At 33.0% G+C, this 25,293-nt stretch overlaps 1 protein-coding gene across 1 annotated transcript; it reads right to left on the bottom strand.

Annotated features, from left to right (window-relative positions):
* Positions 1-391: 391 nt before the first annotated feature.
* LOC106135677 (cuticle protein CP14.6-like) lies at positions 392-1,616 on the bottom strand. The gene is made up of 2 exons (XM_013336039.1): positions 1,608-1,616; positions 392-850 (listed from the first exon to the last, which is right to left on the bottom strand). The coding sequence occupies exons 1-2, from the start codon at positions 1,614-1,616 to the stop codon at positions 392-394; spliced, it is 468 nt and encodes a 155-aa protein (XP_013191493.1).
* Positions 1,617-25,293: the final 23,677 nt, after the last annotated feature.

Raw genomic sequence — 25,293 nt, 5'->3', positions numbered from 1 at the left:
CGAAACATACTTCAATTTTAATTAAATTATTTAATATTTATTGAATTTTCTTTCCGGAAATTTCTTGGTCTCTACTTTGGTAGATTTTTCATATTAATGGTTTAACTGTGGCTTTGGATATGATTTATATATGTTTCCATTTGATTACAATGAATTTATTGTTATTATTCATGAAAAAAATTATGCACACTACTACTCGTCAACGTTCATAAATAATTTAAAGAATTTGTTCTTATTCTTTGATATAAATATACTCTTGATAAGTGGTCGTGGTCTGCATAGTTGTGGTTTAGTTCATTATTTATAATATTTATTTAGGTTTAACAAATAATCCATACATATAATAATAATTAATATGAACTCAAAATCGAATTGTATTGCTATTTATTTTTTAATAAGCAAGCACTAACACTTCTGGGTATGGTAACATTGGTAACAAAGGTGCTGGTAAAACTCGCGTGGGTTCCGCCACAGGTTCGGCCGCGGGCACCTCGGGGGCGACGGCAGGCACCTCAGGGACGGTGGGCGCCTCAGGGGCGACGGGCAGGTGAGCGCCCTCCGCCTTCACGCCCTCCACGCCGGCGGACCACTTCGTCACGTAGCTCTTGCCGTCAGGTCCAACATAGCTGACTTCTCCGTCAGTCACGAGCACCTTGTCTTTGCCGTCGGCGGTCGGCACTAGGCGGCCGTGCTCGGAGACGACGGTGCCTTCAGCTGTGACGTAGTGGACGCTGTATTGCCCATCGTCGCCCCTTTCTTCAGTGTGCTCCAAGGCGGGTAGAGAGCGCTTGGATTCTTCGGGAGCTGGAGCGCCCATTGTAGCGGCGAACAAGGCGAAGATAACTACAAACTGAAATGGACGGAAAAGAGGAGTTACAGTTTGAGGCTTCTTTTTAGTATTTGTGCCTCTCTTAGGCCTCCTCTTTCTCCTTCGACAAAGATATTTTTTTTGTGTGAAACAAGATTCTGAGAAAATAAATCTAACTCCTTTAAAGCTGAGTAGAGCCTTAAGATCTCCAAAATATGCGTTGTTAAATATTCTTATCTTGAGACGATAATAAGATAAAATTAAAAAAATATTTTATTATCTCAAGCCCACAAAATGTGAAATGTGGCCTCTGTGCTTAATGACTTGAGGTCCAGTTAACCCTATTACTGATAAAGACATTAAAGACGTGACAATGTAAACCTTTCTAAATATTCTGTTCACATAGGAAGATGCCGTACTTAGTAATTTGCTGAGTATAATTTTTCTTACGTTTCATTTGTTATCATAAATAGAAAATGCATAAAAATCACGTATTGAATGACAATTTGTAAGTTGAAAAGGGAAAGTACCGCACTGTTATAAAAGTTATATCCACGATTACCTATCAAAATAATGCCTTAACGCTAGAAATCTCGGTTTTATTTATAGGTGTGACTTATGTTAGAGAAAAAAAAGCATTGTTTAGAAAAGCGTTGGCGAAAAAATTGGCTTTATATTAATTATAATTTATTGATTATAGTATGGAATTTAAAAAATCTGGGATTTATAAAATCAAGGTCGACTAGTTTACAATGATATTATGTCAAAATATTTTTTTTAGTCCAGACAAATTTCTTACCTGCTTCATGTTATTAATTATTGATATTATTAATTAATATTAATTATCAGACGACTTATATTATAGAACGATTGGAAATAACGTACGTTGTAATTTAATTGTCTTAGTTTAAATACTACCAACATTTTTGATGAACGGTATTATTTGAAACCAGATTAAAATTAGTAATTATATTAACTGCACATGAACCGTTAATAACATTTTAATTAGGAACCTCATTATCGTTCAACTTCAATATTTTAATGTATTTACAAACAATTATAGATAACTTGAGAACACCCGTGGCTCCACCCGCGTGAAATGAAAAATTCCGTTCCCGCAGAAGCTTAGGAATATCCACTCTTAGTGTACAAATCAAATCAAATATCTAATCAGCGGTTTGGACTGTACTATCACGTGTCAGTCTTGTAAAAAATCACGTCTCTTACCCGGAGTGGCAGAGACTACATCTTTCCACTTGCAGCGATATCTGCCTTTTTTATAGAGATATTTAATTCATGTTAATACAAAATTAAATTAAATGATTTTCACAAATAATTATTATATTTTCTTTAATAAACCATACTGGAAGTATTTAGATTTGAAGGAACTGTCAGATAACAAAATTCTCCCTATTCAATTTAAATAGGGCGTGAGTGAGATAATAATAAAAATACATTTTTAAACAATCGCCGATTGAGCGAAAAGTGCAAAAGTTGGCATATTAAAATAAAAAAATAATTTAGTGACAAAATACATAAGCTTTCCAATATAGTAATAAAATAAAATTACGGGGTTTTCGTTACGCGTGTTTATTATAGCGGTAGTTTAACATTTATGAATACCTGCCTCTAGCAAAAATACGAGACTTAATTGTCGCTAACACCGAACACGGCAAAGTTAAAAGTCCTCTTCATTTTTATTTTCTTATGCAGTTTCTCACCTCGAGAAGTTTGCCAATAAATCAGGCTCATGGCTCGTGTGAATAGAAAGACGCGAACTGAGATCTTGATTAAAGGCCTTACTTTCTTATGGATGAGCACTTGGTTTTAGTATGAAATGTGCATAAAGTTTTTAACGATTACATATAGAGATAGGCATAGGCCTTCAAAAGTGGTAGTTGCTTGTACTAGCGAAAGATATTTTATTTTTATTCCGGAAAACAATGTACAACGTTATGAGACAAGGCAAGGAACACATGCCTTATTCAATATTGAATAAAAAAAAGATAAACTTCTATTTTCTTATGTATTTACAGTCGAATTTTCTCAGGGTCTCAGGATTTGAAATCGCAAGTTCAAAGAACGGCTGCATGATAGACACTAACCTCTCTTAGAAATTTCGGGTGAACTATAGTTTAAGCATATTAGGTAAGCAACGTTCTTACATTATAATTTGGTATATCCTAATCTAACAAAATATAGACATACATAGTACTTTTAAAATAGTATTCCTACTTTGTTTGATGAATAATTTGCTTTGCAAACTCTTTGTCACCGTTGTGTGTACCCAGTTTCATCCTCCGTAGTTATATGTTTTAAGGCCTGGGATTCGTTTTCCGATTTTTATCTTACTGCGGGTTTGATGAATCATCTTCACAAACTACTAATATAAGTATAAAAATTCAATCAAGCAAATACTGACACGATATTTTTGGTTCTTTCATATAAGAGATTACGAGATATTCGAGATTTGCAGCACTTTTCATTTTATTTTTCATTTTCTCACCTCGTCTGCAAATATATCTTGCAGGAACTCGTGTGCAGAGCCCGACGTGACTTGAAATCTAGATTAAACACTCAGTTCAGATGACTAGTCAGATTAAACCCGGTATTGCTAGATCCTCAGGATGCAGGTGATATTCATTCGATTAGACTAGAGCGTTGGTGGTCAAATCGGTAAGGTTCCCGGTTGAAATGCAATATGACCAACATTTTAACTAAAAAGTATACTCAAACTCAAAAACCGTTTCCAGAGTTGTAATGGCAAAAAGCTCTAAAAGAAAATAAATATTTTGGTTAATTTAAAATTTAAAGGGCTGGTCATAGTCACATCAACAAAATGTTGTCCACACGAGTTGAGAGTTCTGTGCTCTGTGTGCCTGGTATTTACACTATAAATAATGTAGAAAAACGTCTCCACATGCCTTTGCCTTTGTTTGATGCGACCACAAAGTGTGTCGCCCTGTTCATGTCACACAAAAACGCTTTGTCCTCGTGAAATACTGCTTTTATTATGAAAATTATCATTTTCTTTTTTTGAAATTGCCTCTTTCTTTAAAAATGCATTGTTGTTAATTGGGAAAATGTGTGATAAAATTTTTATGAATGCCATTTTGACGGCCTCTGTGGCTCAGCGGTACTACGCTTGTCTGTGACACCGGAGGTCCCGGGTTCGAATCCCGGTCAGGGCATGATGAGAAAAGAACTTTTTCTGATTGTCTTGGGTCTTGGATGTTTATCTATATAAGTATTTATTATAAAATATAGTATCGTTGAGTTAGTATCTCGTAACACAAGTTTAGAACTTACTTCGAGGCTAACTCAATCAGTGTAATTTGTCCCGTATATATTTTATTTATATTTATATTTAAGGATACTTTTGTGAGTGAAGTTACTGGGATGGATAATAGTACTTAAGTGTTCTATATTATTAAAGGAAGTATAGGCAAAGTTGAGGAATATAGTAAGAGAAAGAAGCAACCGCTTAATGCAATTATGTGCCATTTGGCTTTGCCCGTTCATATTTAAACAGACTTATACTCGTATTATAAAAAATAAAATATAAATAAAGTAAGTTGCCTGCAGTATTATTTACTCTTCTGAAATTTGGCAAATCCAGGAAGTAATGTGTTCATTTGCTCATAAAGCTAGTCAGTTCACATTGGAAAATTACAAGTAAAAAAAAACAAATTTAAATTAATAAGAGAGCTTAATGAAATGTAAACTTTAGGATAAAATAAAGAAATATGTACCTATGTTGTTGATTAGGAAGTCCTCATAGTGTTTAAGTAAAATGTGTAAAAAAATAATTTATAGCTTTCGTTTTTGATAACATGCAGATGCAGATAACATGATAAGGATCCAAATTACGTACATTTCTTGATTTAGGTATAAACTAAGATACTTAATAAAAAAAAACTTTTTTTTTGGGCTATCTATCTGAATAAGATCCCATTGTATTTAGTCCTGACTAGAAATCTAACCCCGGTTCTCTGGTAACAGCCTGAATAATAATCACTAGGCAACACAACATAATTAAAATTTTGAAACCTATTATAAAAAACACCAAAATAAGATAAATTTCAGTCTAAGAAAAAACTACAAAGATTTTGCATCATATCCAGGCGGAGATGCAAACCGACAGATTTGGTCTCATCATGATAGATAATCACAAGTCAAAAGTGAATGATTAATTCCTTTACATTTGCAAGGGATGTTAACACAAATTGTACTGGCTCATGCAACTCGCTAAAGCACTTTCCCTAACACTCGCTCAATCTGAAACACCATATTATCATTTCTCCTCGTTCGCATTCGACAACCGTTGTCGGCTAAGCCGTACTAATTCCGCACATTAGTCGGGACGGGATTGATGGATGGTATCCCTGTTGTTTCCCCAAAAAAAAAGATACACCAGCTGCAACCCTAATGGATTTTGCAAAATATGAGAAAGCATTCTCTCAGAAATACATATAAACTTACTTTGCCCACAACCCCGCGTCGACAATTTTCAGAAAAATAGTAGATTATGTTTTACTATGAATGTATGCACATATACATTTGATTAAAATTAATGTGACGGCTTAGCCATAAGAGCATAACAGATATACATATATATAATCACGTCTATATCCCTTGCGGGGTAGGCAGAGCCGACAGTGTTGAAGAGACTGAAAGGCCACGCCCACCTGTGTAACGAGCAGACAAAGGCATTATGTACTTTCGCATTCAATTATTACTACAACAAGTATGTACTCGTACTTATTTTCATTGCATTATTTTTTTAACTGCAATTCCATAGAAATACGGTCTATAAATATTTTAATCGGCAATAATAATAGGGAGCAATAGCATATCAAATTTGAATAGAAACGGAAAATTCGAATTTGATTTACCGGTAAAATAAATTGATGCATTGTCATTATAAAGAGTTATTCTTACTTAAAATTTTCATTTCTCACGTTGTGTAAAACACAACGTGAACCAAACCAACCGCCTTGAAAAAATAAGCGGAGATTGCAAAAGGAAGTTACACGTCAAGCTTTTCATCAGAGTTAAGATTACTATGAAATTTTATTACGTTTAAGGTTATTAAGGAAAACTTCTACAAAGTAGGCCGCGATGATAAGATTCAACTTTTCTCTTGCGTTTCATTACAAAACAGATAACTTAGCTACTTAAGTTAACCAAAAATTTAAGATATTCATTTTCTTTTTAAATTTTTGTTTATATCTTTTTAGATATAGCTAAATTACACCTAGTTATATTTACCGATTTTAAAGTCGTAGTTCACTGAAAATAAGGACTACAGGACATGCCTATAGGACAATTGGGTCTTCGTGTCTTTTGACTATTGACTATATTCCAAGGTGTAAAGATGTGATGTGTGTGTGTGTGTTAGCTTGGGTTAATGTTATTAGGCACATTATATGTTTGTCAAATCTTAACAATATAAATTGAGATTCAAATCAATGTAGTGTGTAAAAATGATAAATTTCATATAATATGGGCCCTAAAAACTATTGAACCATAGAAACGTTTTCACCATTTTTAAGCCAGGTGATAAATACAAAGGAAAACATCGGATTCAATTTACTTGAGAAGTGAAATCTCATATTACCTAATCTCTTCAAAAGAACAAAAACATCACATTCAATTACGCAACGAGTGAAGTCATAACATTACTATCTCGAAAAGATAGTGGCAGTAAACGTAACTCGCACCCCTCATTAGCATTCAGCGATTCAGAGCTGTAACCGCGACTTTACAGCTTGTTTATTGATGTTCTATCTATATGTTTTGAGCTATTTTTATTTATTTCTGTGGTGAATACAAAGGACATTTTTAAAAAGTACTCAATTAAAAATATATGAATAAAACTCATTACGAATTATGATCTGAATATAATATGTACAGATACTAACCTGAAAATATGTCATTAGCAATATGGCTTTTTAGGGTTCCGTACCTTACAGGTAAAAACGGGACTCTTTTAAACGGGTAAAAACGGCTCCGCTGTCCGTATGTCCATCCCTTTCATCATCCCATACAAAAAACGTATTTTGTTTATCGACAATGCGATCTAATTAATTTCTGTGTACTTATTAGGAGGAGGAGGACATGTAACGGAAAATGTATTGACCGCGTCGATGTTCTACCGATTCGCGCTAGATGGCGTTCTTATGTGATTATACCGATATGTACTGTTTATACATCTTATGCATTTCCGATTCCGATCCGATGTAAAAATAATATGAAATAAGACGAATCCATATTTTTAAGCAATTTGTTGGCTGATTTCAATAAACAGGTAGAGATTTGAATATAAAAGCAAATGACTATTTAAGTAACAAACGTGAAGATAGTCCGGAACCTTTAGTGCGCGAGCCAGACTCAATTCTTTTTTGCGTATATTTTTAGTCGTATATTTTGCCTCTGTCTTCCTTGTAGGATAATTAAAAAAAGCCAAGGTGACGCGATAATATGCTTTCTGAAATTGTTTGAAAAATACTACTTTTCTACCCTTATTTGTAACATGGAAAGTGAATTTAGGTATTTGAAGTTTTCAAACTCGTGTTTTACAATTCGTATCACGTAGTGGCAAACAGATGGCATAGCTACCGAAACGATTTGTGCTGTTCCGTTTAGAAATTTGCGATTGTTTACGATTATTCGCGTCCCTTTTTAAATATTAACAGCGATTCAGAAGTTCCAAATTCGAACTCCTCCAAATTATACGGCTGTAAAAAGTAAATTTTCGGATAAAACCGGTGTTCACCGAACCTATCTTGTATTCCATGAGCGTAAAGGTAAATATTTGAATGTTCTACGTTCGGGAATATTCATTCCACAAACACAATAAGACCTGATAGGCCATTGGGTTTTAGGTCCTGTTTTTACTATTAAGATTTAACATATTCACGGTTTTTTGACGGTTTGTTATACGGTATGTGTAGAATTTCAATCAGAACTATTAAGACAACGATAGTCCGAGTCCCAGGTGCCATTGCTTTGCTTATTGTATGTGTTCGTTATTAATATAGTAAAATCGGGCCAATTTTATAAGTCAAGAATTACTTGCATTCGGTTATATGACAAATTTACAAAACCATTAATATCTGACAGAAAATTACCTATTACATCTCTTCTTTCTCTTAAATTTAAGAGCTAACTCTTATTCTATTATATGCATGTGCAAAAATATAACACTCAATTGTATGTTAAATCATTCCAATTTGGCATAAACTCTTAAGACTTTCAGAAATAACAATGCAATAAGAAAAGAAGCCGTCTCGTTAGACGGTAATTCTTTCCGAGGTAATTGGGAAGCGCTCAACTAATTGAAGGAACGCATCCTTTTACCTACTACTACCCTGTTCAGGTTAAGTCGTAACTTGATATTATTATTAAGGTCAGGCAGAAAGGCATATTTGGTAGAAAAATTTGTGTTTATCATTCTGACAGTAGCCAAAGATATATAATTTCTTTGTAAGAGGATGGCTTTACGCGCGTAAAACGACAAATCACCATAATGCTCGTTACCGCGGGAATTTTGGGAATTTCTTTCTTAGTCTAGACCTATTTCAAATTGGGTGGTACTAGGAGCATGTTAAAGATAAAAAATTAGAGACATGAATATCGTCCGTGTGCCTAAAATCAATTTATACCTTTAGATATTGATGTTAATTAGATATAATTTAGTGCTATTCTCTTGTGAAGTGAATTTTGTAATTCTTCATGCAAATAAAGATCTTAAACCTTAAAACCTTTATATTCTGCTGTCGTGGAACGCAACTTTAAAGGCAGATAAAATATTTTTTTTAGGTAAAAGTTATAACAGCATGCTAAAAGCGTCCATTATTATTATCAATTTGTTTTGAAAAATACATACTATACTTAGAAATGTGTATTTAATACAAAAAAGATTTATTATAGATTTTATTATCGCATCCCATTGCAAAAGAAAACATAAATCACGGCAACAATGGACGAGTACAGATTTCGTCGGAAATGAATGAGAAATAAATTTATACTCTTGCTAGCTTTTGCTTTGTTCCCGTTGGAATGGCCGGAAAAAAAGCTTATGTTATCCCTGAAGGATTTGCCTATCACTGGGAGAAATATCATCAAAAACGGTCTAGTACTTTTTTAAGATTCAAACCTTGAATCTGCCAAACAAGCGTATACTCTCATATTATTTTGTTTTAATAATAGTGACGTGTCCCGATTTCGCGCGGGTAGCATTTATAGGTATAAAATTTACTCAGAAAACCCTCTTTCCAATATATAAAAACAGTAAAAAATCAGTTTACACCTTTCCGAGATTAACCCATATACACACAGAGAGAAAATAGGGTTACTATATAATATGTAGTGATTCATCATTCGGAACAAGATATCTCATACACATTTTGAAGTATATAAAATAGTATAGGTTTCGTAAGAAACTTAAGTATGCTTTTAACATATTTTACTTAAGGCTTTATTGCGTTCCCTTACTAGGCAAATACTTTATCTAAAATATCCACAAATATATATATTGTCCAATAACATTGGCGTCCATTTATCCGGTATGCGTCCAATATTTCACCGGGATAAAACTGCGGTACATCTGCCCTATATCCGGGTTATTCCGATCAAAATAATGTGTTAGCGTGTAGGAAATTTATTCTGGAAAACAAGAATTACAAGCAAAATATTAAAAGATAAGGAACAATTGAACTGAAATAGATAACGTTATGTTGTTTATTGAATAAGAAATAATTGTTTTTCATTAATGATTTTCTGAATAGTGCAAACAGCAGCCTGGTTTTGGTTCATGTTTTGATTATTTGTATGTAGGGATAAGAGTTTGTATTCCAGAAAACAGGATCTTCTACAAATCGCGTTTATTATAAACCACAGAATTTTTTTTAGAACCGCATTAAGTTAGCATCTTATTCGTACATTAGTAGGAAAAATCGCAGTCCCTTGACCCCTTTCTTTCACTCATTCCTTTCTCACGCTCACATACTCGTTTAGAAACTTAGGTACAAAATGTTAGGTTCAAAAATATCCCCACATGTACCTATATGGTTCTTTTTTGGTTTAAATGGTATTTTTAGAGTTAACATTTCGACAACCAAAAAAAATAAATTACATATCATTTCTATTTGAAAATTATGAAGTAAAGGCGACCCTCGTCACTGTAATAGCGATCTCTAATAATACGAGTAGGTTGGTAGGTCTTTAATAGTTCAATGGTGTAATTGAAATTGCAGAAAGTGGTTGGATGTTCACCGTGTCCAACCTGTCGTATTATAATTATTCTTTGAGGGTGCTCTTTGTCTTGAAAGTGGACTTCTTGCTGGTAAAATAATATTCGTATTTCATCTTCAGTTACATTTCATTCTTAGTTCACTTTATTCATGCAAACTGTTATTTAGATTTTTATCGAATCTGATTTAATTGTAGGCTACAAATAAAAATTATAAAATTGTGATGTCGACGAAAACAATGTAGTATTAGCAAGTGCAGAAACATAGTCGCAAAAGTGATACTTCCGTCAGAGCAGTTTGAAGTTAAATTGTTTTATTATCTCTGACTGAGTCGTACATTTTTGCCTCGGCGATGATAAAAGTTTTGCCGAAACTACTGCGAAACTTCGTCGACTGACGATGCTTGTCCCGAGCCAAAGGGCCCTACTCTCGGCGTCTCGTCGATATCGTTGCGACATGATTAATGGCGACAGAACTTTATCGCATTGAAAACAGGAAAAAATATTCTCTTTTTTATTTATGAATAAAGGATTTGTAGGTACTAATGGATCATCAAATTGTACCTAGTTCATACAGTGATTTATTATTTAGTGATTTGCATGAGATCTTTTTTCATTATTATTTATTAAACATACAAACGCACATCACGTCTTAATTATTATATTAGAAAATGTAAAATTATTATATAATAAACATACCTAGTTCATGCACTGATTTATTTAGTTATATCCAAATCTTTATATGCCTTAACATATTTTTATTTCACCAACTAATTCGTTTAAGATTGTGAAGTATCACGAAACGATATCGTTTCTGATCCCATAGTAGAGAAAATACAATGTACCTACAGTAGTCGATAGTCACGAGTGCAATATTATTCTTTTATTACAACTTCCCACATAGTTTTGGCAGCCACGCTCGACAACTCAAGCGGTCATTTCTGCTTTTGTTTAGCGATCCCTTTATTTTTATGTGATTTTCTTATGTGTAATAAGAATTTCATAGTAAATAGATAATAATAATTATCCAGTATTAAGTTTTCCGAACAAAATATTTTCGTTATTTTTGTCTGGTTTTCACCTTTTTCACCCTAATTCTTAATTTTACAATCTAAAGTTAAAGTTTAAAAATTAATTAACTCCAAGGAAGACAAAAAATATATTTTCGAGATTTTAAACTATTGCAGTTTCATGGTGGACGAAAATGGAAGATATATTAATAACTAAAGAAAAAAAGTGCGCACTTGAATGATAGTCAGAATCGTAATTTATTTTCGTCTATAAGAGGCCTTATTTAAGAAGAAAATTAAATATTGATTCATATAGAGTTGAAATAATTTTTGCCTCATATAGAGTGAAAATAAGCTTTGGTTTGCTCAGTTCATATTTTTGTCACTGAACGACAACTTGGTACTTTTCCGTGGTAATAACAGCCCATTCAATTTCCCTTTACATTTGAAGTAGGAAAATACTCGTGCCGTGATACACCGTTACACTTCTCCCGGGAATTCATTGAGTTAAAAGTCTACGCCACACTTTATATATTGCGAACTGATATACGTGATTTCACCTTGAAATACTTCCTTATCTACTTATATGGTTTTGTTAAAATTATTATGTGATTATTTCGAAATTTGCAGCAGCTTAAACCTGTTAAAGTAAGAGAAATTGTGGGTTGTAATTCACAATATAAAATTACGCCTTTTTTTCAGGATGGCTCGGCAGAAACTACGTCTCTCCACGTGCCTTGTTATTATTATTTGTCTAGGCAGTTGTTTGAGTTAAATAATTCAATAGTTAATATATTATCACTATTCTTATCTCCTGGAACGTCGGGAAGGCCCCGGGCCTCAAAACATTGCAATGGAGAGTGTAACAATGTGCACTGATTATAGACTTTTTCATATTTGTTAAAAACTGAAGTAATAATACTCATAAAAAACAAAACCGAAAAATAAGGGGAATCACATCTAAAAACTATTAGTTCAACTAATGTGCAGTTCATTATATGAATAAATTTTAAGTTAGTATCACTATTATGATTCAAAATAGTTTTAATAAGAGCCATTTATGTATTCAACTAATTTTCGCTTCGTCATTATTTTCACACACGTTTTGAAACTGCTCTTAGAAACACGATATTCTCTTTCACTATACATTGTGGCTTTTCAAAGTCTGAGAATGCATGTGCTGTGGTTCCCACATATTTCCCTTAGGAACCGAGTGAGAACTTGGCGATTTTCGCTGTAATTCACGTGTAGGTGGAACGGGATGAGGAAATATCTTGTTCCATTTATTACCTCTTTTATGCATGTAAATTTGAAGTGAAATACATTGGACTAGCACAAGCTAGCAGCTTTTCAGGAGGATTAAGAGCTCAGCAATTTTATCAAAGTACAATGGAATTTATAAAAAGTTGTTATTGGATTACTGGAGTCTTGCGGATGCAGGAATTTTGGGTTGAAAATAGTTTTGTTGGTTATTTCTCTAATTTGTTTAATAATGTTTTATTTGTGTACAATAGACTATGTTACATATTTTAAATATACGTAGTGTACAATTTAACGTAATAGTTACTTAAGCTTAATTTAGAGTTAGTATGGTAATGCGATCATCCAAATATAGCCGAGCACATTTATATTTCAGTGCTCTAAAGGTCAAATGGACGTTATTACATCTTAAATATAAAAATGCTGACTTTTCTTTTCCCTTCTAGATATTCATCATTAAATTACAAGAAGTCCCTTCAAGGGACACTAAGGGTCTTGGGATTCCTCGCCTGTCTAATTAGTGTAGTCTACGACACCCATCAGATTGAAAGGTCGCTGCTGCTACAAAATGTGTCGGCGGGTGTAAGGGTGCGATCCCACAAAAGCGTAGCTATGTCAAATCAACTAATTACTCCACTCTATTGTTTCTGAGTTAAAACTGATTGGTTGATAACATATTGTTATATTACCGCTCTACCTTGGCTTAATTTAAATGACGATTCGTCCCCGCCAGTTAATCTTGAAACACTCACTAGTTGCTCTGTAAGTGTAAATGAAAATACAATGTAGAATCTAAGAAAAACAACATTTATACCATATTGTTGATAACAATAACGGTGATCATTTTAATAATAAAAAATACTTATGACAGCCTGTCGGCGGTTGGGACTACACTTATTGCAATAATCATCTTATGGGAACAATATATAAGTATGCATATAATATGCATACCTTTATACAATTATTATCCTCCTTACTATGTGTATAATATCACGTCTTTATCACTTATAGGATAGACAAAGCCTACTTTACAAGATACTATGATAAGCGAATTGTTATCATTCATTCTTATCATCTCGAAATCTCAATGCCACCATAGAATTATTACTTCACACAAACACAAATTTGATTTTAATTATTTATTTATTTAAACTTCATTGCACAAAATACAAATGTATAGCACAATTGGCGGACTTAATGCTGGAAGCATTATCTACCAGTCAACCATTAGGTCTTACAGAGAACTTTATGTGGAAAGAACTTTATTTTAATTATGTTTATCCAATTGACATAACGTTAACAATGAAGTCAAAAGGTAAAGAGATGACTCATCTACTTATGTCAAGATTTTATAGAAACGACATGGTCAGTGTGGAATCCCGTAACCGTCCCATAAAACGTTGATTGATGACCATTGTGTGGGATCCGTTGACACAATTTTGTGTCCCATATGTTGTTTGGCTTATACTGTCATTTTGCTGTGGGAATGTTGGTCCTGAATAAATAGGGATGAGTTTGTGAAGCATGTTTTCTCTTTTTAAAATACAATCACGTTTTTAACCCATGCGGTATAGACTAACAGTTCAGCTGTATGGCTTAATGATGGAATTGAGTTTCAAATAGTTTACCGACGCATCGTCAAAATAAAAAGAGTCCCAAGATTATTAGCTTATCCCGTAACTGAGTTTACAATCTGTACGTGTACGTGTGAGAAGCATCTGACCAACTCTTTGATTTTTTCTTCACTGCCAGATCAGCATGGAAGCTATTCTTTACTCTATCGTCATAACTTATAAATTATTTGTATAAAAACAGGGATATTAGATGTCACAAACTCTCGATTGCCTTTTAGATGTTTGTGGCTAAATTAGTGACAAAAAAGAATGTATCAATTAAATTACCGCGAGCTTTCTTAAAATCAAGTAATTCACTTACTTGTTTTAACACTAGCTATTTAGCTATTTAATGTTATAAGTTTTATGCTAACTTTTATAATAATAACGAAGTACCAATAATTTATGAAGCTGTTTACCAGAATTTACACTTAAGGTAGAGGTATTTTTTTCAGAATTTTACCCTTATACTATACAATTTAGTGGGATCGCATACCACCCATTTATTTGGCTCAACGGAACCCGAGGGGTAACATTATGTCATGGAAGTAGGTCACGGGTCACCATGGCACCTTGCATTACCCAAATATCTCGAATGAACTAAAGTGATTGTTTAATATTGTAATCTATGTATGTGAAGGACAATGTGTATAAATGAAATACCAACTTTTATGACCACATAAGCAGTAAACTTAAAATAGTGATCCTCAAAAGCGACCCTATTTTCTCTAGATTGGTTTCAATGTTTTCGAGTAGTTGTTTGCTGTTTACCTCGCATGGGATAACGGCGTGATGTATATGGTATTTTAAAGAATATAATATATTATGGTATTTAGAAAAAAAAGAAACGTAAAATTAAATTTTTGTTAAAAAATGACGTTCTAAAGTCAAGTGCTTGACGGCCTCTGTGGCGCAGCGGTAGTACGCTTGCCTGTGACACCGGAGATCCCGGGTTCGAATCCCGGCCAGGGCATGATGAGAAAAGAACTTTTTCTGATTGGCCTGAGTCTTGGATGTTTATCTATATAAGTATTTATTATAAAATATAGTATCGTTGAGTTAGTATCTCGTAACACAAGTCTCGAACTTACTTCGAGGCTAACTCAATCTGTGTAATTTGTCCCGTAGAAAAAAAAAAAAAGTGCGCTAATGATTAAAATATTTACTAATAATTAAAATTTTCCTTGTAAGTTCTCTTTTTTCATACCTCGTAGTTTCGTTTAAATTTCCGAACGTTATCTTATTAGATTTCGATCAAATTTTACGTAAGAGAGACATTTAAGTGGTTTTTACAGTAAAGATAAACAAAAATAGTCAAGCGTACATAGATGTATAAATAAATATGTCATTACATAACACCTTTATTTATGTAGGTACCTACGTACTTACTAATAACAACATGATTTGCATAATATAATTTCGGGATCTTTGGCGTTGTGAGTAGTACCTGATTTACATAATCCTTTGTACCCTGCTGTCCCGTCACTAGGTTTAAAGCCTAAATACCATCCTTGCTTCGTCCTTTAGAAGGATTATGAAACGGAACGCTGAGCAAATACAAGGCTTTGATAAAATAGTTTTTGCAAACGGGCAGGTCTTTTCAGTAAGAACATACATTCTAGATATTTCTATCTATTGTTTCCGGTATATTTTAAATATTTCTTACCAAAAAAAAAAGAATAGGACCACTCCTTTTCTTTTTCATGGCTGTCGTAAAATGCAACTAAGGGATAGGCTTATAAACTTGGGATTCTTCTTTTAGGCGATGGGCTAGTAACCTGTCGCTATTTGAATCCTAATTCCATCATCAAGCCAAAAAGCTGAACATGGCCTATCAGTCTTTTCAAAACAGTCTGTCTACCCCGCAAGGAATATAAACGTGACTATATGTTTGTTTGATGTTTAAATTATAGGTGTAACAGCTGCTTCTCTTCCCGCGCAGATTGTAAATGCCATTCAAGAGAAAGCCTTTTAAACTTTAAGAAGAAATTCTTCAAAGCTAGCATTTCCACTTCTGAATCGCTATTTCTGAATCTCAATTTCATCATTGTCGACGTGTTGCAGGTTGTATCTGTAATTGTCAAGATAATTTAAACCTATTTTTAATACATTCCTTTTTTCTCTTCTTCATATCCAATGTTTTCTGTGAACAAATGTAGCATAGACTAATTGGATTGTTAAGAAAAACGTAAAAAAAATATTTTTGTGAGAATTCGAGTGCGTTTGACATCAATCCGTATAATGGCAAGAGGGAGTTCAAGTAGGTGCATACAAGCTTACTAATGCTTATTCGCTATTGATTAAAAAATCCGTAAAATGGCTTGAATTAGTAGCATTTAGAGAATAACAACCACGAGATTATTCTATACGCGTCATCTTTGTCTCAATTAGCCTGTAAAAAATTACATCAGCTATAAGACCTAAGGTTTCGTACAAAATGTCAGCACGAGCCAGCTCGTCTAAATAAAGGCTGAAATTACCGGCGGTAATCAAATTGTCCACTCACAGGGACGCTCTCACTTCTATGCTCATTCGATTACTTTCTTCGCAATGACTCGATTTAACACGACAATGGCGGCTATTTACGGAACTTGCATGTGCCGCGAGGAGTATGGGAAAAGAAAGCGCGCCAAGGGATAAAGAAGTGTTACGTCACAGGCGGTAATTGACCGAGCGAGCGAAGTCTTCCAATCAAATGGGGCGAAAACAATTTTTTGTTTATGTATATATGTATGTATGTTTGTAACGCGATAACTTTCGAACCATTGGTTTGATTTTTATTTTTATTGAAATTTTTAATGTATGTAGGATCTAGGATCTGTAAATTGAATTTTTAAGTTCTAATGGCATCAACATACATATATTACGTTCTTTTGAGAATTTCACAATGACACAAATTGTTTATATCTTGAGATCTAATATAAAGAAAGTATTTTTACCATTATTTCATAGAGCATATTGTATTCTTCGTTTCACGGAGAAACCATAAAAAAGTAAAGCTTACCTATATCTACTAGAAATTTTCAGATCACTTTGAAATCGCATTTTTTTTTATACTTATTCTCGGGTTTCTACCCAAAAACGGAACTTTATTTAACTTCATTGTTACCAAGACTCTCTACAGAAAAGTTATAAACCTTAAGACATTCCTACTCGAGTGTACCTATCGTCACACCAATTAAATATCTAACTTTAGTATGTACTGGGATAAAATCTTTACCATCTACTTGTATATCAACAAACTATTCTACTTATTATGAAAGTTAGTAGTGGGAGCTTATAAATAATAATAAAGTAACATGAAATTCTAAATCCCAGAGAATTAGTGCAACAAGCACTTAAATTTTAATCCTAAATGTAACAACAACTCTGTAATGAACTGGTTTGTGTAGTCTGGACTATGTTCATACGAGTAAATATACGGGCGGCCACAAATCAACCATTACATGTGCCATTGTGTGTGATTAACTATTCTGTTTTAGTCTCTAATTCTATGTAACTCTGTAAATTATGTTACATAAAACATGTAAAAGGTGTTGATTCTGCCTACCCCTTTGGGAGAGAGGTGTGATTTTATGTATGTATGTAAATTATATATGTGAAATATACAGAAAATGTTGCATACAAATACAAAATCAAAAACAGAAGTGAAAGTTACTTTTGCTTCCAAAAAATTAATGTTTGAATATATGATAGGGCAATTCAGTATTTGAAAAGCGGACCCCGAAGTATTGTGGCGGAAGCTGTACCTTGGAATACGTATATATGAGCGAGTGGTTTTTGAAAAGATAATTATAAATTTTTGGTGCTCCAAGTGTAATTTTCTAAAAAACATGTATACACTTACAGTCGAGTCAATGTATAGTAATAGAGGTTTAACATTCTTAATTATCTTTCAGTAAAGTTATTTTTGCAGAGTTAAAAGTTTCTATATCTTGCAGCATTTATATTCTTGCCTTGAATGAGGCTGCGATAGTCAGTCTTTCACGTGCATTAACTGAAGTTGTAAGATGAGATTATTTTTTTTTTTAGTTACTTTCACTTTAAATATTAAATTAAGGAACTTTATATACACTTTATAAATATTTATTTTGTACCAAGCCTTTAAAATCATAAATCAAATATGGTGTCGTTTGAAAAAGTTCTTTTCATAAACAATTCAAATTCAAACAGTATATTAAAGTTGAGCTTTGTAGGAAAGCCTATTACAGCACGGATGATTATATTAATGATAAACATGTGTGGCCCGAGCTGGACATAATGGCCTCTTAAATGCTTGTGTATTTTTGACATGATCTGGACATAATTTGTACAGTATGTACATATTTTATTTTATATTTATTTTATTTGACGAAATATTCGTATTGACATAATCAGTTCTACATTCATACATGTTTTTTAATGTAGACAATGTGCATTCGTCCACGATTTAGATTTAAGAGATCTATATTTGTAAATTGACGTCCTATGAAAATGCTGCAGTGTAGTTTGTTCCGCCGCTTCTTCTACACATGCGCTTTGGAAGCGGTAGTAGTTATAATTAGATTTAAGTTATGTGACGTCAATAAGTGATACCTTGTATCCAATTTTGAAAATAAATCTATTCTATTCTATTCTATTCTATTCAATATTAAGACCGTTAGTCTAAATTTTTTTTTAACATTGAATTTATATTTTCATTCGTTTTTATATTTTTATTATCATAAGCCAAAATTTACACATGTACTTGTGTTTAATGTTTAAGTTTAATCCGAGTTTGTTTCTTTTACCAAGTTATCCCTTACCTCTTAAGTGGTGGTTAATTTTTAGATAAAAATAGAATCAGTAGTATACTACAATGAGAGAGAAAATTGGTCCCAGATTAAGGCATAACATACAACTTAACAAACAATGTTTGCTATCTTACATGAATGATTCACGCAACTGTCTGTGAGAAGCTTAAATAAGTAATTAGCAGATGAACTCCTTGGTAACTCACCAGCAGGAGTCCTGAATTATTAACAGGATTAATTCCGATCCTAAGGGCAGTAGGGCGGCCTTCGGGATCGTCGCAATGAATCTGTCCCTCGGCCCATTAGAGAAGGAAACCTAAATTATTTTCCAAAGGTCCATAATTTTCGACATTGTTAGAAATTTCATTCGAATTTTGCTTTTCTTTGTATTCTTTTTTACGTCCTTTCTTATCTGCCCGTAGTAAAATAGGCAATGAAGAAAAAATACAATACATCATTCTCTAATGGTTTTGTACCGGATGCGTAGTACATACCATGGGTGAAGTATCCAGATAAAAATGACCTTAGAATCTTGGGACAATTGACTCAATATGTTCAGTAAGGAATAAAGACTTGAATTGTGCTACTTCAAAATGTAAGAAAAAAAGGTTTTTTTTCTGCAATTGAAATGAAAGTTCTTTTTTATAAACACGAGAACTACATTCTAAAAAAACAAATAAAAAGGATAAGGATTGTATTCTATTTAGCTCCTAGGAATGGTTTTCTATTACCAAAGTCTTATGTGACATAAAGTAGGGTGGGAATATTGCGCATTCCCATTTCAAATCCCTTTATGTTTATTTTCAGTCAGTAACTTTAAAAATAGATGGAATCTTTTACGAAATATGCATAAATTCATTTGTTTCAATTCTTAAAATGCAATCAAATATTTGTTTTTATTTGAAAAATTCCTTTGATTACATTGTTAAGTGAATTAGTCGATCAAATATGAAAGGATTTACATTAATTGAATTTTCTGTCTGTGAATACCATTTCTACGATTGCTATTCTATTTATTTGGGATAATCAAGTTTGGTCGTTTATTCGCAAATAATAATATTAGCTCAGTCGTTTTAGTTGTGAAATCAAATAAAAATTGAAAAGTTTCCAATTAAATGAACTGTCTGAGAATTTATTTAAAGTTCAATTGCATTAGAAAAGAAGTGCTTTATTGTGTAAATAGTGCCAGACGTTATTTTTATTTTGAATATTTACTTTTTGCTACCGAACTACCTTCGTTCGTTAAGTTTTAATTTTATACTGAAAAATATCTCTTATAAGGCGACTATTGCCTTTTACAGAATGGAATAGAATAGAATAGATTTATTTTCAAAATTGGATACAAGGTATCACTTATTGACGTCACATCACTTAAATCTAATTATAAATACTACCGCTTCCAAAGCGCATGTGTAGAAGAAGCGGCGGAACAAACTACACTGCTAAAATAAGACATGTACACACTGTACAAATTATGTCAACACCACGTCAAAAATGCGCAAGTATTTAAGAGGCCATTATGTCAAGCTCGGGCCACACATGCTAATTATTAATATACTTAATTATCCGTGCTATAATAGGTTTTTTACAACGCTCATCTTTAATGTACTTTTTGAATTTCCTATCATTTATTTCATAATCACTTTTTGGTAATTTATTTTAAAATCTTATACAATTAATCAGAAATGAGTTTCCTACCTTAGCCAGCCGATGCGCTAGGATCAACAACATGTATTTTTTCCGCAGTGATTTACTATAATATTCATCTATTTTTTTGAAAGAGTAAGTTTTTCCTATCCCCATCTATCTCCTTCACCAATCAATTTACTATTATATTTATTTTGCAAACTTAAAATTTATCCCAAATTAAAAGAGGTTCAATGTTATGTATATATACCCACTAAAAAGGTTTTTGTTTTCAATTTGCACAATTTTGTTTGAAAAGTAAAATTTTTTTAGTTAATTTGCAATTTTGAATTATATAATTTTTACAGTTGGCTACACTCGTACACACATGTCACACAAAAGGGTAGCATTACGAAAATATGCAGAGAGAAAACAAAACAAAACCTGATAATTCCGTTCCGACGACATGAAAAACAAAGCGTCGAATTCAAGATAAACATTCAGAAACCAACTGTTGGAGTTGCATTTGACGTCGGAATAAAAAGGATCACAATGGATCTGCCGGATTCGCCCACAGTTCTGTTAAGATCTATGGCATGATAAATTGTCATTCTTTTGTGCGGCGGCCGCATTGGGCGCCTTCCAAATGTATCATAAACAATTTAACACTAAAGATGAATCATGCGTATATGCGGTTTTTCATTGTAATAAATAATCCTGTGGTAAATCTTTCGATTTCAATTTCAGCAGTTGGCTTATAAAATGGGCGTTTATTTAATTTTTATATGCTTCCAAAGATAAAGTGTTTACGGTCATCTCCCTGCCTGACACTAAGATTAGCGCAGGCATCAAGATACATACATATTATCAAGTCTATATCCCTTGCGGGATAGACAGAGCTAACAATTTTCCGAAAGGACTCATAGGCCACGTTCAGCTGTTTGGCTTTATATTATAGCTATGATCCAAATAGTGACAGGTTGCTTACCCATCGCCTAAAAGAAGAATTTCAAGTTTTTAAGCCTATCCCTTAGACGCCTTGTATGACATCCATGGAGAAAGAGATGGAGTGGTCTAATTCTTTTTTCTATTGGTACCGGGAACCATGGCACAAGGTGACTACAAAACGATGCCAGTAGGAATAATATGATCTAGATTTCGACACTGGTACTAAATAATTAGCGTATTAAAATGGTAAGGTCGAGATTACTATACAGATATTATATAAATTAAAGTTGTTAAGTATTATTTTACATAGTGTAGGTGGTTTATTGACCATTGTCTTAAAACTGGAGACGCTGTAGACCGGCAAAGTGGATAGAGAAAATTATGAAAGCGTACTGCAGGTCTAGAGCATAGTGGTGAATGAAAAATGGAGATTTAAAAATATTATAAGTACCGCAAAATATAATTTTCTTACTTTCAAGTAGATTGTCTCCTCCCTCTGGTTAAGTAGACCAATTTAACTGGAAAAACATCAAGTAAAGTCTAACTTAGTATTAATGTACGAAACTTTGCTGTAACGTCCGAATAACTTAAAAGTTACCTCATTTATTCCAGAAGTTTCGATGTTGTCTCTACTAGTTGTTTGAAAACAAATCTTATTTCAAATAACTTTGTAAGTGTTCTTATATAAAGCCAAAGTGATAACTTTCCAATAATAGCGTTACTATTCCTAGCAGCGTTTGAAGCTTTTGGCGTCAACGTTCGTCTTATACAAATACAAATGGGTTTTAAATCTATACTTATATTGAAAGATAAAGTCTGTTCCTTTGTTTGTCACGCTTAGGCAACTCTTTTCTGAAAATAATCAGTAAGACGGACTAAGTTAACTAAGTAGGTATAGGTTATTTTTAAATAGAACTGAAAGGTCGTTAACCCCTAATGTAACGTAATGGATGAAAGTAATTAACAGGCTTAGAAAACATTAGTTTCCACAAAACAAGAGCTAACTATAAGCCTAACTGGCCAGACACAAAAGTAATTAATCGTGTGATAATTTCCTACGTTGAACTTAATTTCCGCAGGTAACCCTGGACCAAAATAATGATGTTACAGAATAATCTTCAAATAATTGTTGGTTTGCAAATTCCAAAATTTTTAAAAACTGTGGGTCTTGCATTTTTTACATCAACGGAAAGACCTTTGTTGTATAATCCAACCCTGAGAATCCTTACGATTACTTTTATGTTTTATATATCAGTCTGAATCGATCTTACATACATACATAAATCACGCCTCTTTCCCGGAGGGGTAGGCAGAGGCCACATCTTTCCACTTGCCACGATCCCTGCACACATCGTTTCATCCACATTAATAACTCTTTTCATGCAAGCTCGTCGGTTTCCGGTACTCATGACATTTTGCTAGAACGCCTCTGATTTTATCAAGGTACGTTCGTTTAGGCCTTCCCACTTTAAAAAAATTTTAACAAAAAACGTTTGCTGTGTGCTTTTGAACATATTTTTAAAGCCTTCCAACTTCATGAGTTCAAATACAATATATTCAACCGTCAGTCACTTAAAGAAATGCAGCAATTTATAAGTTTAGTATAATTAAAGTAAAAAGGATAGGTACATAATAAAATTCTGTAATAACTTTACTTTGTGATCGCGTGCCGTGTGAAATAAAGCCAGTTGTTTATTACATGACATGTTTTGATGAGTATTTCGGCATAGTTCTGTAAGCAAAGTATTTACAGGCTACACCTGTGCGTGTTATAATTTAAATCTAAAAGGGTATATAAAAGAAAAAAGTGAATGACTGACTGACATATCAACGCGCAGACCAAACCGGTGGATTTAAATACTTAAAAATCATGTTTTTATCTTTTCCACTAATTATTCCCGCGGAAATAACAGACATTACCGGGATTTTTAGTTTTTCACGGACGTAGCTCTAGTTTTTTTAGGTACGAAAAATGTGACATATTATCTGCTTTTAGAGCAAGAATGATAGATGCATTGTCTGACCGTGACAGATATTGTTTATTCTTTTCAACCTTTTTCTACCTGGGATATACCAATCCCTATGGTCGAAGCCCTCATCACTCACCGTCAGTTTTTTCATGATAAACATTGAGAATTTAGTTAGGTACTGCCTGGTTTCAGTACGAAATAGAAAATAAAATATAATAATTTTACTTTTTTATTTTGTGGAAAGAAAGAAAATATAGTGACAGAAATTTAAAAGGGTTGCTGAGATAGTTTGGTAATGTAGAGAGGATGAATGAAAAAAGTTCACTGAAATAACTTAGCGTATACAAGGAGAACTATGCTATGAATATAAACGATCGAACGTATATAAGCTTGATCAAATCGAGGAGGTCCAGACAAAATGTAGGTACGTTCAAAATGTACGCTAAACTAATGAGCTTGCATGAGATGAGATAGGATAAGATGAAAGAAACGTGTGTGAATGTAGCGTTAGAAGTTGTAAATAGCATCTGGAATGAAGCCTCCTCTCATTTTGTTCTAAAAACAACATAGAAAATTGAGGAAACAATTCGGTCGTGACTATCTTGTTAGTGAAGTTTATTGACTTCATAAAAATAAACAGGTGTCCTCTGATGATCCCGTGAATTAAGTATGAAATATGTATAACTATCTTAATCCACTTCGATCTTCATGATCAACTCTGCTATCGTCGGTACAAACTCTTTCAAGTGTTTGGTAATTAAAAAATATTCTTGGCTTTTCTATAGAATATGCGGTTTTGCAAAAAACAAAGTAACATACTGTGCCGACCCCACGTAAAAAGTGGGAAAAGGTAACGACGAAGAAGAAGAAGATGCGGTTCCGCAAATGCAATAACCATGACGTAAGTCGGGTACTAGGAAATAAAAACGGATAGACAATTAACTGAAAAACTTCATTTGTTAAAATTACAGTGAAGTTACTGGATAATATAAAATCAGTGCTATAATACCTCTGTGCCAACAGATATAATTGATATAATGGAAAGGAGAAATTTAACTTCATCAACAAGAGCTAGATAGTATTTAAATCTAAAAGTTTATAAAAATATCAGTGTAAATCTAAGTTTTTGATGAAAAAAAATCTTAAGATCTATGAGAGAAAAAGCGTTAAAAAATTCGAGATCTTATTTAGAGATTAAGTAAATAATATAGCTTTTACGATAATATATCGACAAATAAAACGAACATGTGGCTTAACCACAGAAGTATCCATCAAATTGTTACAGGCTTAGTGTACTCGTTAACCCACTAAGCCGTGGGGCCTAACAAGAAACCTTATTTAGCCATAAACTTTCCGAACAGAAAATATTGGCAAATTTTCACCTTTTATTGTACGACGCCTGAACACGAAAATTTTATTTATTTTAAAGCTCTAGCAAACCTGAAACACAAGCTTTTATTAAAGAAAATTTAATATTGAACTCGTGATCTGAGATTGCAGCAAAAATGAAAAAAAAATACCTTGGTTTTAATTGGATTATGGCGCCTAGGTATATTTTTTCTGTATAGATTTGTATTGTTATATTTGATTCCATTAATTTAAGATTAATAGAGTGCCGTTGGGGCCGTATCTGAGAACGCAAGTACAAATTAGTATCGCTCGTTTAATACTATAGAACATTATAATGACATATGTATACTGATCACTTCATATAAGTAGGAATTGTAATAAAAAAGGATAAAAAAGAACATAAGTATTTTCAATTAATATATACGGGACAAATGCCACAGATTAAGTTCGAGACTTGTGTTTTGGCATATCTACTAACTCGACGATATTTATAATAAATACTTATATGAAAATCGAATTATAATTAAGAGTTTCATTCGATTTTTGCAAATGTATCAAATTGAATCGCAGAGGAAAGATGTTCAGTAGGTATATTATATTTTATTGTATCACCTTACATACTTAAATCAGAATTACTTTCGAAAATATCGAACAAAAATGTAATACTGTAGGAGCAAACG

This window comes from Amyelois transitella, chromosome 15 (assembly GCF_032362555.1).
Source record: "Amyelois transitella isolate CPQ chromosome 15, ilAmyTran1.1, whole genome shotgun sequence".
NCBI classification, from domain to species: domain Eukaryota; kingdom Metazoa; phylum Arthropoda; class Insecta; order Lepidoptera; family Pyralidae; genus Amyelois; species Amyelois transitella.
Note: the sequence above shows the minus strand (reverse complement) of the source record. Positions and strands in the feature narration are given on the sequence as shown.